At 34.6% G+C, this 17,400-nt stretch overlaps 1 protein-coding gene and 1 pseudogene across 8 annotated transcripts in view; both read right to left on the bottom strand.

Moving 5' to 3' along the window:
* EDEM3 (ER degradation enhancing alpha-mannosidase like protein 3) overlaps positions 1 to 17,400 on the bottom strand; it is a 70,815-nt gene that overhangs the window by 28,240 nt on the left and 25,175 nt on the right. For all 8 annotated transcript variants that reach the window (XM_050765889.1, XM_050765888.1, XM_050765891.1 and 5 more), the window contains exons 7-12: positions 10,672 to 10,806; positions 7,550 to 7,655; positions 3,756 to 3,853; positions 2,028 to 2,153; positions 1,747 to 1,830; positions 130 to 213 (exon numbers count right to left, since the gene is read on the bottom strand). In XM_050765889.1, coding sequence (XP_050621846.1) covers positions 130 to 213; positions 1,747 to 1,830; positions 2,028 to 2,153; positions 3,756 to 3,853; positions 7,550 to 7,655; positions 10,672 to 10,806 — 633 coding nt within the window. The remainder of the gene's footprint in view (positions 1 to 129; positions 214 to 1,746; positions 1,831 to 2,027; positions 2,154 to 3,755; positions 3,854 to 7,549; positions 7,656 to 10,671; positions 10,807 to 17,400) is intronic.
* Positions 4,790 to 7,079, bottom strand: LOC126940208 (riboflavin kinase-like; annotated as a pseudogene).

Genomic DNA, 17,400 nt, shown 5'->3' with positions numbered 1-17,400 from the left:
ATAAGAACCACGATATATCCAATCATTACAATATTAAAAGGGGACTCTGAAAACCCAATTACTATTATAAGAGTGAGAGATCCAACAGAGAATGGGGGCTAAACAGTAAAGTGGGGTATCTTTTCTTACTTTATATAAGAAGTAGGTACTTTCTGCAAATTCTGGCCTTAAAGGATGTTGAGCCCAGTGTACTCTGAAATCTGTGGTAAATGCCTGAACAAAACAACATACAAAAGGCATAAAAAAAGTGATTAAATAAACAAATAGTTCTAGAATATGCAGAATATATATAAATAGGTAAAAGTAATTAAAATAGCAATCATGACATTTTCATCAATAAAACATCAATTTTCATTGCTTAAAATAATTCATTCTGCAAAGGCTGCTATTTTTACCAATTAAATGGATTATTTTTTAAATGATCATTCTGGCTATTAGAAAACTAAGAAAAATTCAGTAATGAAACTCAGTAATGACACTACATGGGTCCTGGTGGTCAACATAATTGTGTTTTCTTTTTATCCTTCTCTCTACTTTTTCCCCTTATTACTTCTCTAGTTCTCACACTTATTTTTAAATTGTTTAAATTGACAAATAAAAGTGACATATATTTATGGTACACATGACATGGTGTTTTGATATATGTATACACTATGAAATGGCTAAATCAAGCTAATTAACATATGCATTATCTCACATACTTATCTTTTTTGTGGTAAGAATACTTAAAACCTGTCTTAGCAATGTGCAAGCATACATATTTCATATTTTAGCTTATATTTTCTTTTGTAACTGCCTCAAATCCTTTATGGAATAAGACAGGGCATTATTTAAAAATAAATAAAATTAATCTATTTGAAATTTATTCAATAACATAATCAACCGGTTTTTAAAAGAACATAAAAATAAAAGCAAACAAAACCTTTTATGGGAACTAAATAAAAACTTCATTTGTGATAGATGTATTAATTGAAACCTCAGTTTATTCTGTATGGATATGAATTTTCTGCAATGCACAGTCCTACTCACCTGAAGGCTAATAAAACTATACTTTCCAAAACAAACACTTTAGGAACCCTTCTAAGTTGGTGGAATGCTTAGATATCTCACAGAGGGTAGTCAATAAGCAGGGATAGAACAAGGCCATACACACATTTGGAAATTTTTAATGGTACATTTCTGGAAAGCCAAAAAGTATGCTATTAAAATCTTGTCATATCAAGCTAGCAAGAATATTTATTACTAATATAATGTATAAAAACCAGGAAGAATAATTCTCAATCAGCATGAGGAAGAGATGGCATTCTCTACATTTCCAGGGCGCATGTGTGAACAACAAAAGTGTATCTAACGTATACAGTTTCATAAGACAAGCTTTAGAAAATAAAAAGTGACAAAATCTCCCTAGCTGGTAGGTACATATAAGAGTTAGAATGAGAGAATATTACAATGGCATAAGTTAGGAAGAGTTGAGAAGCACTAAGCCGGGAGTTTTTTTACATGAAATTTTAAAAATGTCAGCATTACCCTAAATCAGACTTCTCTTAACACACAAAGAAAAGCAAAAACATATATAATACTGCACAAACCAAAAATAAACTATTTAATAGGAAAAAAAAAAGAACCAACAAGACTTGAAGATGCCATTTTCTATCTTTAAATTAGCAACTTATAGTGTATATGTGTACGTGTGTGCGTGTGTGTTTGTGTGTGTGTGTAAGATTATTCCAAAAATTATTTGCTTACCTCTGGTAGAAAATTGTGTTTTTTAATCACCTGATATAACATTTCATGAGTTTCAATAGCAGGTCTAATATCCCCCTTTAACACCTAGAAATCAACAACAAGAAAATTACCTAATAAAATATGAGCTGATTTTATCTCTAATCATTACATAAACAGAAAAATGTATACAAATACAATTCTGAACTGCAACTATGTTTTGTAGTTCAGTTTTAAAGATCAAAAATGCACCTAATTAACATCATCATCTTATGTTCATATTAAGAAAGCAGAATTCTTTATACCTGCAAGCCTGGGAAGAAGGCAAGCAAAGCATCCATCCAAGTCCGAGCGTTCAGCATTGGTTTGTGGATATGCACATCAAGTAGAAGAGGTGGCTGGCTAATGTACCTCATTATGGCATCGTAGTGCTAAAAGATCACAATATGTGTTCATGAAAGTTAGATGAAAAAAGAGGTACTACTCTAAATACATTAAATAGCACTGTGAATAAATTAAACTAGAATTTATATATAAACTCACTAAATAATTACCAATTTATATAAATATTTAAGTTATTTTAGATGGAAATCTTTCTAAAATATATATGTACTCCTTTATGTCCTCTAACTCACATGCAGACTATTAAAGACTATATGTAATATGGGACCTTCTGAGAAAAAGGGAACTGAACATCTCCATGTCCTGTGGCGTTAGCCCATGGTTAGTATGTCTTTGTGGCCCACTGATGCCCGCAGGTCCCCTTGGAATATGGCTACCAGCTTCTATATTACAGAATTTGTTTTTTCCTGTATCTTGGAAGTCTGATCCCTTCTCGGCTAATAATATTTTGGTGCTCACTACTATCTAAACTAATGCAGCTAATCACTGCTGCCATTCTTATGGTTTGCTATCTCAGCTTTTTATGGTCTTAGAAAACTCTTTTTCCCTTCTTTTGTCTTCTTCTCCAAGATATTTCTCAGCTTTGACAACAGGTTGAGTTGTGATAACAAGCCAACAAAAACAGTTATTTGTCCCCATTCACCTCAAGAAATTCTTGTTATAATCTAATATACAATCTATGTGATAATTTTATAAAGTATTCGATTAATGACTTATTACAACTTTTACTAATATTTTTTGCAAATTTACCTATTATTTAATCACTATTATTGAGAACTGGCCATAGGTTAAAGGCACTGCTCTAATCACTTTGAATGCATAAACTCAATCCTCCCGATAACCCTATAAATTAGTACTAGTACTCCCATTCTGTAGATAAGAAACAGAGGCAAATAATATTAGTTACTTGCCCAAAGTCACAAAACCCGTAGGCGGTACAATCAGAATTTAAACCAGTATATCTCCCATACTTTTAATCACCATGTCATACTGTCCCATACATACAACATGGATGAACTGATAGGTGAACAAACAAATGGCAGATTATTTTTAAAAGAATATAGTGATATAATTGATGAGTTTGCTATATTCATTTCGGTTTGCTTCAGTTAAAAAGGTGATTCAATTGGGTTCAATAATCCTCCCACTTTTCCCAAAAAATATGCCTGTGGTTCTGAGCCAGTCTTAAGACTTGCTTTTGAAATGAATACTCACTAGTTTCTCCAAGTTTTCAAAGTCCTGTATCCTTGGTGTAATCAAACTAAGCCAAACTTCCAAGATTTCAAAAAGAATTGGAATCCAAAGGAAAAAGCTACCTAGTAACATATTTCATCAATTCTTATCCTTGTACAAAACAAGATTAGGTAAAATTCAAATCTACTACGTCTCTTATTGGCAGATCTGCAAAGTTTCTGATAAAAGGTGAAAATAAAACTACTTTATCAACTAATTTTTTGGAATGTATGTCACTTTTTATGCTGTCCCTGTCCAACATCATCAAATACTGACACAAAACCACTACACATTTTAAAAATTATTTTTACAATGTCATTCAGGTAATGGAGTTTCTATCAAAATCTGGACTCAAATGAAATTGATTATAAAATTAATATAAAATTGTATCAACTTACTGTGTTAAATCTTTCCAGAAAACTGTCATCTCCAAGCAAGACATAGGCTTTCAATAGATATTCATAATATGAATCAATCCCTGCTCCAACTCCACTATCTATGGAAACACAAATGTGATTTTTCATTAAACAACTGTTAAATTAAAAAAAAAAAATCACAGTAAAAATTTCAAGGCCTGAAAACATTCAGACAAATCACAATGATACCACTATAACTTACTACTGTAACTTCTTATAATCAAGATAAAACTTTGGAAAATGTACACAATTAACCCCTAAACAACACATTACCTGATTCTCAAAACCAATGGTTATTTAACAAGATGCAAGGGTAACAATAAAATATCAAAGAACTTTCACCCACTTAAAGAGAATATAATTAGTGGCAAATAAGACACAAATGTTTTTACTTTTTCCACATTTGTTTTTAACTTTGCTTCATAAAGCCACTGAAAATCGAGTCTTCTTTCATGTATAGAATTTCTAACTTAAAATTTTGATAAAGAAATGAAAAAGCCACGAATGGTATTTTTTGCCATGAATTCATATACCAAAAAGTAAAACACAATCCAACTGAATTACATATGCTTCCCTCTTCTCCAACAGCTTCAGACATTTTTCTATGTATTTTGTATTATTAAAATCAATTCTAATTTATGCAGATAAGAAAAAAATGATTTATAAGAATTATCTTCAAAATTACCTCTACATACTTCTACTTCATCCCTCCATCATCACCAAATCTGTTGCTAAAATGAACAATGATGCAATATACTCTGTGAGGGGGCCCAAAGCAATCTGTAATGTTAATTTCCTAATTTTCCAAAGACTTCAACATTTTGCCAATATAAACAAAAAGATGCAAGTAGACCAAAATCATCCAGTTAGTAGGAGGAAAAATCCATACTACATAGATTATTTTTAACTGTTTATTTATGCCTTTCCTTCAAGCTATAAGCACTACTTAGATTAGCATTAAATTACGTTGTGCATATATATGACTACACCAGTTTAGATTTGCCCTGGAACAGATAATTACATTTAAAATAAATAATTTTCTAACTGTTTCATAGTTTAATTAGCTCTTAGTTTCACTGGGGGAAAATAAGCATCCTGTGTTCTTTAAGAAACTGGTATGTATACACGAATAGTAAATTCACTTAAATCTTGAGGAAATCTAAAGATGAAGTCTCTTGTTTTGCTTTTTCCTAAAAAGGAAAAAGGAACCAAAGTCAAGAAATAATTAAATAACAATAATAATATCTACTCTTAAAAAGAAGAAATGCTATCTAACACAAAAATGAAACCTATAGATTCAAAAAACACTTATTTTACTGTCTTAACCAATAAAAAAAAAAATGATAGGTGGAGTCTAGACCACTCAGAATTGAACCAACTCTAGACAAAAATGAAGATGGCACAATGATGTGACTGCAAGGAAATGACTAAAGCAATTTCACAGTTTTCATGTTTGTAACAATATATTGATGCACAAAATATCAAAAATACAAAGTCTGGATTTTTCCTCGTAGGTCTGTAATACACTATCAAAACTTCTATTTAATGCATTTGTATTTGCATTATAAATGCATTAAGCCTTCTCTGTTTATATATATGCTATACAAGCACATACATGTTGGTACTTTACCATGAAAATAATAGTTTTTATCTCAAACTAGTGAGCTGTCTTTTTATCCATATTTATATACATGTCATTTCTATTGTAAGACATGCTTTTCTAGTGGTACATTTAAATCAACATATTATGTCACTTTAAATCTTCATCTTTAAATGAGTCTTTTTAGTGTTATGACATAATGGATTTAATTTAACAGCTGAAGTACAATATAGTAACTACACTGTACTATTTAATTCACAGATGTAGGAAAATATTTGATTTTTAAAATATAACCAAGATGAGACTAGACAATCATAAGCAGTGAAATACTAGAAAACAGTGAATGAATACATAAGATGATTTTTCATCAGTGGCCATTCAATATTTTGCTTTTAGGAACTTGGAAGAAATTGTCTTGAGTTTCAAATGTTCTGGTACATCTAGTCATTTCTTAGCTTCCTCAGTACCACCCTGAATTACTGAAATAACTGACTTAAAGAGTCAAAAATTCTCTTCTGGTCTGGGGTAGCCAACAATGGCCACATTGAAGATTTCCCCATAGAAGTCCTCTTTGAAAGTATACATGATAAGAGTTTCCATGGACCGCTTTGTGTTCCTGTAGTATGGGTTCCATCTCATGTTCACCACCATCTTATGGACATCTCCACTTCCAACACTAGCCCAACCATAATAAACACCAGTGGATACATCACCTGGAAGATTATCTACTACTTGTTCACTTGTTCAAGAAAGTGAACTGTGGGGATGCCAAGATCCTTGGAGCTGCGGCCGAAGCTGTGCACTACTTGGCTTCGGCAGAAGTACAGCAGGTGCTTCATTCTGCTGGGGTATGGGCTGTGTCTGGGTCTGTGTATCCACAAGGTGGTGCTTATTACATTATTGAAATGACTAAGTAAAATGGGCCATGTATGAACCACTAATAGGACTGTTGTGTCATAACGTAATGATTATGCTTAATTCAAAATTAATTACGATTAACTTGCACCTGAGGTCTGAGGTGGGCTTAAAAGAAAAAAAAAATTACAAAATTCTAAAGTCAAAATTCAGATCTGTTTCAGGAACCATTTAGATGACATAGAAAAATTTTATACAATACTGAATAAAGGTAATAATTTTATTATGTTTGAATTAATAATTTTATACTTTTTATTTATTTAAATATAGGCAGTTACCTTTTATTTTACATATAAACAAGATAAGCTTTTTAGAAATAGAGAAAATGTATAAAAAATATGCTTTCATTAAGAATACTCTAGTTTATTTCCATTCATCTATACTTGTTTTATCAGGGTGTTTTATAAAGATAAAATCACATTCTTTGTACAATTCAATATCCTGTTTGTTCATAAAACATTGTTATATGTTCCTTCCCATGCTTCTGATTTATTTTAATAACAATATTCCAACACTGACATAAAATAATTTTCTTAGCTTTTTTTAATTGACGGTTACTTAGACTGTTTCCAATTTTCTGCTACTTATAATTGCATGGAATATCTTGGGACCAAATAGTTTTCTATGTTTTGTATTATTGCTCAGACTAGATTCCCAGAAGTAAAATTATTAATCAAAGGGACTAACATCTCGTTACTGGGCACCTACTTCATAGTAAGTGTAGTACATGCCCGGCACTGTTCTAAGCACTTTACATTGGTTAACTCATTTAATCCTCATACAGAACAACTAATTACAGAAACGGAATAGAGAGGCACACAGAGGTTAAATAAGTTTCCCAAGATCACATAGCTTGAATCCAACAACATGACTCCAGAGTCTACGCTCTTAGCTACTATATTTCTGGAGGTAGGAAAAAAAAAAGAATTTATTGAACACAGATTCTACTAAATCACACCTTGATATGAGATGGCTGAGGAACTCTAGTTCTCTAGTTTTCAAATAAATTATAGCATTTCATCTGTACCCTATACCTACAATGCTATATCCATTAAGAAATAGAATACTAAATCATCTAGAAGAAGCGTGTCACATTTGGCATCAAAAAAGAAAATCTGGCTAAATTAATTAAAATTCCAGCAATCCTGTGAGAACCTATGCTTTGTAGTATCCCAAAGATTATTTTAACAAATGAAAATTCTGTATTTCCCAACCATTTTGAGGATGCAAAGGCTTGATTTAAAAAGCCTAACTTACATACCTTTTCGTACCCAATCTCCAGTATGAATATTTATAGTCACGCCCACTAAATTACTACTTCGTTGTCTTTTTTCCCAGAGAAAATCGAGAGCTTTTCTGGCATATTCCTGTAATTAAAAAAAAAAAAAAAGAAAAAGAAAGAAAAAGAAAGAAATGCATAATTGAAGAACTAAGTATCTTTGGCAAAAAGGAAACGAACAAACAAAACTCAAAGGCCAATAGGATATTTCAAGAATTAGGTTAAATTTCTAAGATAACTATTTATAAAACAAATTTCCTTAAAACTCAAAGCTTGGCTCTTTTTCAACCAATCAGTGTAGTTAGGAAAGACTCTCAATAAGCTATTCAGAGGAGGGCTCGCTTTGAGACCATTCATTTCATCTACTCTTTTTTTTTTCATTTCATCTACTCCTGTAGCACAAGTTCATATTCACACACATGTATTATTAAATTATATTAATTGCTTACATAATTAGATATACTTGTTAAAGTAATTTCTATCACTTAAATGCAAAGTAAAAATATCCTTAGATACTCTTATTTAGAAAACTGGAAGAGAATTTCAAAGGTAGTATGCTATCTTCGAAACTCATTTCAGATCCTACTTTTTAAATGGTATGCAAGTTCATTAGTAAAAAGCTATTAAATCAACTAGGCTACTAAATATTTGATAACAACAAACTTGTAACCTTATGATATGTTTTTCTTTTTTTCATTTATTTTATCTACTAGACACTAAATGAGCTGTAATCAAATTTTTGGCTTTGGATGAAAAGATGTCACAAAATATAAATGCAAAGGGCAAGTACAGGTAGGTTTCTTTTTTTTTTTTTTTCTCTGCCGCCCAGGCTGGAGTGCAGTGGCCGGATCTCAGCTCACTGCAAGCTCCGCCTCCCGGGTTTACGCCATTCTCCTGCCTCAGCCTCCCGAGTAGCTGGGACTACAGGCGCCCGCCACCTCGCCCGGCTAGTTTTTTGTATTTTTTAGTAGAGACGGGGTTTCACCATGTTAGCCAGGATGGTCTCGATCTCCCGACCTCGTGATCCGCCCGTCTCGGCCTCCCAAAGTGCTGGGATTACAGGCTTGAGCCACCGCGCCCGGCCAAGTACAGGTAGGTTTCTAAATTAATTTCAGAGCATGAACCTATTTAGCACTGCAGAAGGACTTCTATAAAAGAAAGTCATTAAACCAATTTGCCACTTGGTAGGTTAGAGAGTGTAAAATAGTTATAATTCCTAACGCAAACTACGATTTCTTTCAAACACAAAGCAGGTTATAAAGGTTATAATTTTAATTAAATGGCAGAGTTTCAGAGCCAGGAAACTTCAAAAACATTGTATTTCCCTACTCTTACTCTACAGCTAAGAAAACAGGCCTAGTGAAATTCAAGATTAGCTAGAGTTTAAAATTGAATTACAGGACAAAAAACTAATATGAGAATTCAGATCTCTTTATAATTAGACCAAGGGTCAGCAAACTTTTTCTGACAAGGACCAGATATTTTAGGTGCTATAGGTCACACAGTAAATGGCACAATTACTCAACTCTGTCCCTGTAGCACCAAAGTAGCTACAGATAAACAATTGAGCATGGCTGTGTTCCAATAAAACTTTATTAAAAACAGGCAGTGGCTGGACTTCGCTCACAGACTGTAGCTTGCCAACCCTGTATTATTAGATCAATTCTTTGTCAACTGCATCTTCTCTGATGGTAAATTACTGCATATTCAAGAATTTTTTTAAAAATCACATGATTTTCTTTTTTTTTTCTTTTTTTTTTTTTTTTTTTTTTTGAGAGGGAGTCTCCCTCTGTCACCCAGGCTGGGGTGCAGTGGCCGGATCTCAGCTCACTGCAAGCTCCGCCTCCCGGGTTTACGCCATTCTCCTGCCTCAGCCTCCCGAGTAGCTGGGACTACAGGCGCCCGCCACCTCGCCCGGCTAGTTTTTTTTTTGTATTTTTTAGTAGAGATGGGGTTTCACCGTGTTAGCCAGGATGGTCTCGATCTCCTGACCTCGTGATCCGCCCGTCTCGGCCTCCCAAAGTGCTGGGATTACAGGCTTGAGCCACCGTGCCCGGCCAAAAAATCACATGATTTTCAACAGATTTATTCATAAACACAAAATAGCTCATTTGGAAACAGTATAGGTTTCAAATTCAGAAAGACATGGATTCTAATTCCAATTCCATGCATCACCTACCAGCTGTGCAGGTCTCTCATAGTCTTTGAGCCTTATTTTCCTCACCTGTAACTGCATCAATATCTGAGAGTTTATAATTATTAAAGTACGCAAAAGTATCCACACTTTTTAATGAAGGGAAAATATTAGTGAACAAGATATAGAATAAAAATTTAAGTTTAAAAGATTAACCAACCAAACATGATAAATCTGTCCTTGAGACATTTTAACTTACAGACATACATACACACAAAGTCAATTTGTTTTCTTTACATTCAGATCTAATATCTGTAATGCTGGTACACAGTCCCTATTTCTGCTTGTTCTGTTTGCCATTTGCTGGATTTTTAAACATTAACCTAAGTCATATGCTTGAAAAAGAGGGTGCTTTGTGTTAACACTGCACTCCAATGACATGCTTAAATAATGAGATTGTTTTAATGAGAGACATAGCTAGTCTACAACAACTATGTGGGGATATTCAAGTCTTTTGGATAATGAATAACATTTCCCTTGCAGTAAACAAATTTACAGATTCGAGTCTCAATCAAGACTTAAGTACAAAAATTTCACTGTGTTTTAGAAGATTAGTGAAGGTTCCAGAATTCAGAAGTGCAATAGACCACCTGGAAGTCTAACAAATAAAACACAGGGACATAGTATTTCATATAAGACATTTATGATATCAAGCAGACGTCAAATTCATTTAAGTAATATGGCTAAAAAACTTTCTAAGATTAAACCTAAACCTATACTTTATAGATGGTGAACAAAATGCAAAGTTGGATTTAACATAGCTCCTTCACAGTGTTCTAGGTTTTTGACAATTAAAACCCATGTAAAGGAATTTAGACAAAAAGTTCACTAAAATAACAGTAATTCTCCAACTAGATATAAAGTTAGTTATGCCCAATGCCCAGGATATCAAAGACCGTAAAAAGCAAACCTCAAATATTGTTGCTCCTGTGAATCGACTTAAAGCAGCAAATTCAAGGATCAAGGTACCTGCACAAGCCGTACAGGTATCTGTCTCAGTTCCTGTCCGAGCTTCTGGTTTTCTGATGCCAAACTTTAAATTAATCTGAATACAATTAGAAAATTGTCATTAGCAGTTATCAAGATAACGACTTTCTGATAACAAACTACTTTTCAATCGAGTCCTGACATAAAATCATGAAAATAATTCATAAAATAACTAAACACTGAAATTCAATGTGATCATCTCTGTGACCTTCCAATTAACATCTAGGGAAATATACTCTAAGCACACAATATTCATGAAGTAAGGGAATATTTACAAGGGAAATTACACACAGAAGGTATCTTTTTAACAATTTTGTTCCCTGGACAGTTTGAATTAGTAAGTACAAGAATAGGGAAGTAGACCAGCCTTAGAAGAAATCAGGGTTAGTTTAGAATTTGTGAAAAACCAGTCTATATTATATATTAACTAGTTCATCACAAACAAAAAATGGATTGTTATGATGTATATTTGAAAGGAAATTAAAATTTCATTTACGGGTTTTAAGGGTTTTGAAATATAGAGTGTGTCCTTGCCGGCAGGTTACCACCACAAGGGAAATTTTTTCAAAGGGGTATTTATTAAGTCGAAGAAAACCAAATAGGCCATGAGCGGTAGCTCATGCCTGTAATCCCAGCACTTTGTGAGGCCAAGGCGAGTGGATCACTTGAGGCCAGAAGTCTGAGACCCGCCTCGCCAACATGGCATAACCCCATCTCTACTAAAAATACAAAACTTAGCTGGGCATGGTGGTGTATGCCTGTAATCCCAGCTACCTGGGAGGCTGAGACACGAATCTCTTGAATGTGGGAGGCGGAGGTAGCAGTGAGCCAAGATAGCACCGCTGCACTCCAGCCTGTGTGACAGAACAAGACCTTGTCTTAAAAAAAAAAAAAAAAAAAAAAAAAATAATACCACGATATGAACCTGGATTAACTAGACCCAAACTGAGCAGACACTGACTAAAATTAGAATATTTTTCAAGCCGGGCGCGGTGGCTCAAGCCTGTAATCCCAGCACTTTGGGAGGCCGAGACGGGCGGATCACGAGGTCAGGAGATCGAGACCATCCTGGCTAACACAGTGAAACCCTGTCTCTACTAAAAAATAAAAACTAGCCGGGCGAGGTGGCGGGCGCCTGTAGTCCCAGCTACTCGGGAGGCTGAGGCAGGAGAATGGCGTAAACCCGGGAGGCGGAGCTTGCAATGAGCGGACATCCGGCCACTGCACTCCAGCCTGGGCGACAGAGCGAGACTCCGTCTCAAAAAAAAAAAAAAAAAAAAAAAAAATATTTTTCAGCAATCCAACTAACCAACAAAAAAGGAGGTATATGCCAAGGATTCAGCCAATAACAAAAAAAATCAAACATAAAACATCATGGGTATACTCTTGGTTAAGTTATTATTCAAACTCTATATAAAGAGAAGCTCAAAAAAATTTATATTTCAACTTATCTGGATAAATCAACTGCTAGGTATACCTAGTGCCTGAACAGTGTCCAATCAACAGATTCCAGGCATTTCTAAACAAACACCCCCTCAACAACAAACGAACAACAAATGTGAAACGTAGGTGAGACATGGGGATCTGATCACTGTTAATGTTGTCCTCAGTACTGCCATTTATCTTACTTTGTAGAGTGCCACTTGAGACATTTTCACGTGCTATTAGCCTAGCAGTACCCCTCCATCCCCTCCCAAACTTGTAATTATCTCTATCATTTGTACTTTTGTAGGATTAGCTAGTTTTAGGTAGTTCTGCACCATAAACAAGAACGAAAAGTATCTCCTACCCCCTTATGCTGCCTGTATCCCTATCTACAGAACTAAAATTGAAAATTGATACTAAGAATGACCGACTTACAATGAAGCAGTCCTTAATAATAAAGTAAAGATTTAATTACATTAATTACACTAAGGTAAAGTATAATTTTACAAGTATTTGCAATAAGAGTCAACAGTGAAAAATATTTTCTGGTCAGTTGCGTTAATTACTACAATCAACTAATCAATATTTATTGCTTATTTACCTACCATGTGGGGAATATTATGACAATATACAAAGGAATAGATCCTTGTCCTCAAGGAGCTTAAAATCCAGACAGAGCAAATAAGACAGATATGTAAACAGAGAAAATAACTAACAATGAAAAGTCATAAATTAAGTGCCAAACAAATGGAAGTCACAAGTGCTAAAGTGTGAATTTCAGAAAAGGAAATAACGCTGAATTGGGAGTAGTTGAGAGCTAAGAATGACAAAGTCCAAGAGTAGTCATAAGAAAGCAAAAGCAAAATAGAGAAGAATAAACATTTTTGTATCCCACTTTCAGTACCCTTTCCCTTAAAATGGAAATACTTTGAATCATTAACGTTTTAGTACAATAATACTTAAGATGTTTGTATATTGAACTGTATTGCAAGATGATTGCTATAAAATTTGTAAAAGGACTATTTATTAACACAACTATCTATAGTATCTGCTCATTTCAATCTTGTATCCTTCCTGAAGATAAGTGGTATTAAACACCTTTTTTTTGGTGGGGGATGGAGTCTCACGTCGCCAGGCTGGAGTGCAGTGGCATGATCTCGGCTCACCGCAACCTCCACCTCCCGGGTTCAAGTGATTATCCTGCCTCAGCCTCCTGAGTAGCTGGGATTACAGGCACACACCACTACATCCAGCTAATTTTTGTATTTTTAGGAGAGATGGGGTTTCACCATGTTAGCCAGGATAGTTTCAATCTCGACCTCGTGATCTGCCCGACTTGGCCTCTCAAAGTGCTGGGATTTCAGGAGTGAGCCACCACACCCAGCCAGTATTAGAGAACTTTTAAATGCAGAACCAAGATACATTTCAGTATCCAAGGGGCACTACCATTTCCACAAATCAGGGAAGAAGGGTTCAGGGCGTTTTTTGCTTATGGGATTCTCTGGTAATCTAGGGGCTGGTAGATAGGTTCCTGTCTTCCTGACTAGGACTCAAATGACTGGGTTTAGAGATAGCACTGGTGTAGTATCTATTACTGCAGAAATTAGTAACAAGGAGCTTATTGTCCTGCTTTCTTGAGAGGTTTAAGACAAAAAGAGATGAAAGCAGGAATAAAATAAAGCATGAAGCAATCTAGAACCTGGTTCCTCCTAATTCTGTGTTCCTGAGAGTCACAAGGCAATTTTTAAAAGGACACCTTTTTATTAAAAGAAAAAGCATAAATTACTTACACTAAACTTGTTTACACTGTCTTTTTGCTACACTAGAAAATCCTTAAAATATGTGTAAATCATAACAGAATTCTTACTAACCTTATATTTTATGGATATAATAATCTACTCAACGTTTGTAATGAGGTCTTATCTGAAAAGCTGGCAAGTTGCTTTTAATTAACTTTGAGGAAATGGCATTACAAAGTGTGTACTAGCTCTAAAGGTTATATATGAGTTTAAAAAATGACCACTAACTCTTACAATAACATTTCTGTACAGTACATTCATCTGAGTTAAAACCATTAATGCAAATACTATCAACTACATATGCTTATCTAAGAGAGACTGATTACACAAATTTTTAGGGGCCAAAGCATACTAAGCATGTATAAGAAAGGATGGGACAGTAGTTATTTTTCTTCTATTGTCCTATTATAAAAAATCATTTTAAAAATTTTCTTGACATTTCAGAGGATAAGAAAATAATGTAAGTTTCTTTGTTTTACCATAATGCTCATAGTATCTTCTGTTTTAATTCCTTGTCTGCTTCTCATGTTATGGTAAAAGTAAAGAAATGCTAGATTCCTCAAAATCTAACACCTCCATTTATAATAAAAACTAAAAGTACTTACTAAAAGTAAACTGAATTAAATAAATGTTTATATATTGTTTAAAAAATTTTGCTTTTAATTTTAATATGCTAAGAAAAAAGATCAACAAATTTAACTGTACTAATAAGCAAAAAAATCCATATTAAAATATAATTCAATTTTTTCTCAAGTTGGCAAAATAATAATATACAGTATTAGTAACAGTAAAATGACACATGTACTTTTACAACACTGTGAAGTAAAAAAGTAGAATCTTTCTGGAAAGCAATTGGGCAATAAGTACCTGATGTCTTAAAAAGCATTCCCTACTCTGTGACTTATTACTTCCTCTACGAGTAATTTATCCTAAGGAAGAAATAAAAAATGTCTAAAAAGGTGTGTATAAGAATGTCTACAGAGGCCAGGCACGATGGCTCACATCTGGGAGTCCAGTACTTCGGGAGGCCAAGGTGGGAGTATCTCTTAAGCCCAGGAGTCTGAGACTAGCCTGGGCAACATAATGAGAACCCCATCTCTACAAAAAATTTGTTTAAAAGTCAGCCAAGCATGGTGGCACGTGCCTGTAGTCCCAGCTACTCAGGAGGCTGAGGTGGGAGGATCACTTGAGCCCAGGAGCTGGAGGCTGCAGTGAGCTATTATCACACCACTGTACTCCAGCCTGGGTGATAGAGGGACACCATCTCAAAACAAACAAACAAAATGAATGTTCACTGGAAAGCTTTTTAAAATATCAAACTAGAAATTTAAATAAGAAGACATTTCATTCTAGTCTGTTTAATTTTTAAAAAGTGCTAGTCACAACTCACTAAATTGATAAAGCATTGCCCTATATCATGCTATATCTCCAGTCAAGGATGACTTCTTGATGGAGGAAATGAGCCTTATTTGATTTGACTTATATTGGTAGAGAAGTTATGCCAGGTGACAGAAATGGTAAGCCTAAAGGCATAGAATGAAAAAAAAAAAAAACTTAAGAGACTCTGGGGACACTATAGATTGCTGTAGCTGAAATAGAACAATGATTTCACCGGGATATGGAAATATGAGGGAATGTCAGAAAGTCTACTGCCAAATTATAAAACATTCTGAAAGTTAAGGGACACTCAATACAATACAAAGAGCCATACAATTTTTGAAGATAAATTGACAAAAATTAGATTTTAGTGATACTGGTTTTTCAAGTGCTCTGAAGCATAAACCAAGAGAGAAAAGAGTAAGACAGGTATAAGAAAAGAAAAAAAACTGACAGAGTTTGGTAATGGCTGAGGTGTCTGTCTTGGACAAGAGGGAGAGAGTAATAGTGTTAATAAAGAATGAGAAATAAATCAGAAGAAAAAGCTCTTTCCCTCTTCAATGGCTTCTTTCCCTGTGCTTTAAAGGAGAAAACCAATAAAACTCCTTCAACTGACTTTATTGCCAACTCTCCTTTAACGACCAACACTGAAGAAATTTTAAAATGAGTGGTTCATTCCTATTTACTTTCACCTACTTTGAATCCGTTCCTCTTTATTCACTACAACTTCATGCCTCTGTTCATGCACCCAATTCTCAAGTTTTCTAGAACACTTTCTCCTTTCAAAGTTCCCTTCTTTGGATTTTATAATACTGTACACTACACTACACTACATTACAGTTCTCCTCTTAAATCTCTGTGTACTTTACCTTCTACTGGCTGTCCTTCCTCCTCATGCCCTCCCTCTGTCCTGTGAGTTCTCTCTCCATCCTCTCATTTGGACAGTTAACACCTACATACTAACGGCTTCAATTATATCTTCTACACAAATAATTCTGTGCCCAAGTTCTGGTCTAGCATCTGTTCTTCCTTCTGCAGCACAATCTAATCTGTAATGTAATGACACATTAAAGCTTAAATTATACATACACACAATGGAATACTATTTGGCCATGAAAAAGAATGAGATCCTGTCATTTACAACAACATGGATGGAAGTGGAGGACACTATGTTAAATGCAATAAGCCAGGCACCCGGGTGCGGTGGCTCACACCTGTAATCCCAGCACTTTGGGAGGCTGAGGCAGGTGGATCACGAGGTCAGGAGATCAAGACCATCCTGGCTAACACAGTGAAACCCCATCTCTACTAAAAATACAAAAAATTAGCTGGGCATGGTGGCGGGCACCTGTAGTCCCAGCTACTCAGGAGGCTGAGGTAGGAGAATGGCGTGAACCCGGGAGGTGGAGGTTGCAGTGAGCCGAGATTGCACCACTGCACTTCGGCCTAGGTGACAGTGCAAGACTCCATCTCAAAAAAAAAAAAAAAAAAAGAAATAAGCTAGGCACAGAAAGACAAATTTTGAATGTTCTTACTCATTTGTGGGAGCTAAAAATTGAAACAATTGGTCTCATGGAGGTAAAGAGTAGAACAATGGTTATCAGAGGCTGGGAAGGGTAGTTGGTGGGGATGGGGAATAGGGGATGGTTAATGGGTACAGAAACAGGTCAGACAGAATAAGATATAGTATTTAATAGCACAACACAGCAATTACAGTCAACAGAAGTGTATCGTACATTTTAAAACAACTAAAATAGTACAATTGGAATGTTTGTAACACAAAGACATGATAAATGCTTGAGGTAATGGCCACCTCATTTACCCTGATGTGATTATTATGCATTATATGATTGTATCAAAATATCTCATGTACCCCATTAATATATACCCACTATGTACCCACAGAAATTAGAAATAAAACCTTTTAAAGCTTAATCTAATCTAATTATCACATCACTTAGAAGTGTAATCAGTTAAGTGAAATGAAAATATAAATTTGTTATATAGCTTTGAAGCATTTTTTTCAGCCTCAAGTAGGTGAACAACAACGG

This window comes from Macaca thibetana, chromosome 1 (genome assembly GCF_024542745.1).
Source record: "Macaca thibetana thibetana isolate TM-01 chromosome 1, ASM2454274v1, whole genome shotgun sequence".
NCBI classification, from domain to species: Eukaryota; Metazoa; Chordata; class Mammalia; order Primates; family Cercopithecidae; genus Macaca; species Macaca thibetana.
This window is presented reverse-complemented; position numbering and strand designations above follow the sequence as displayed.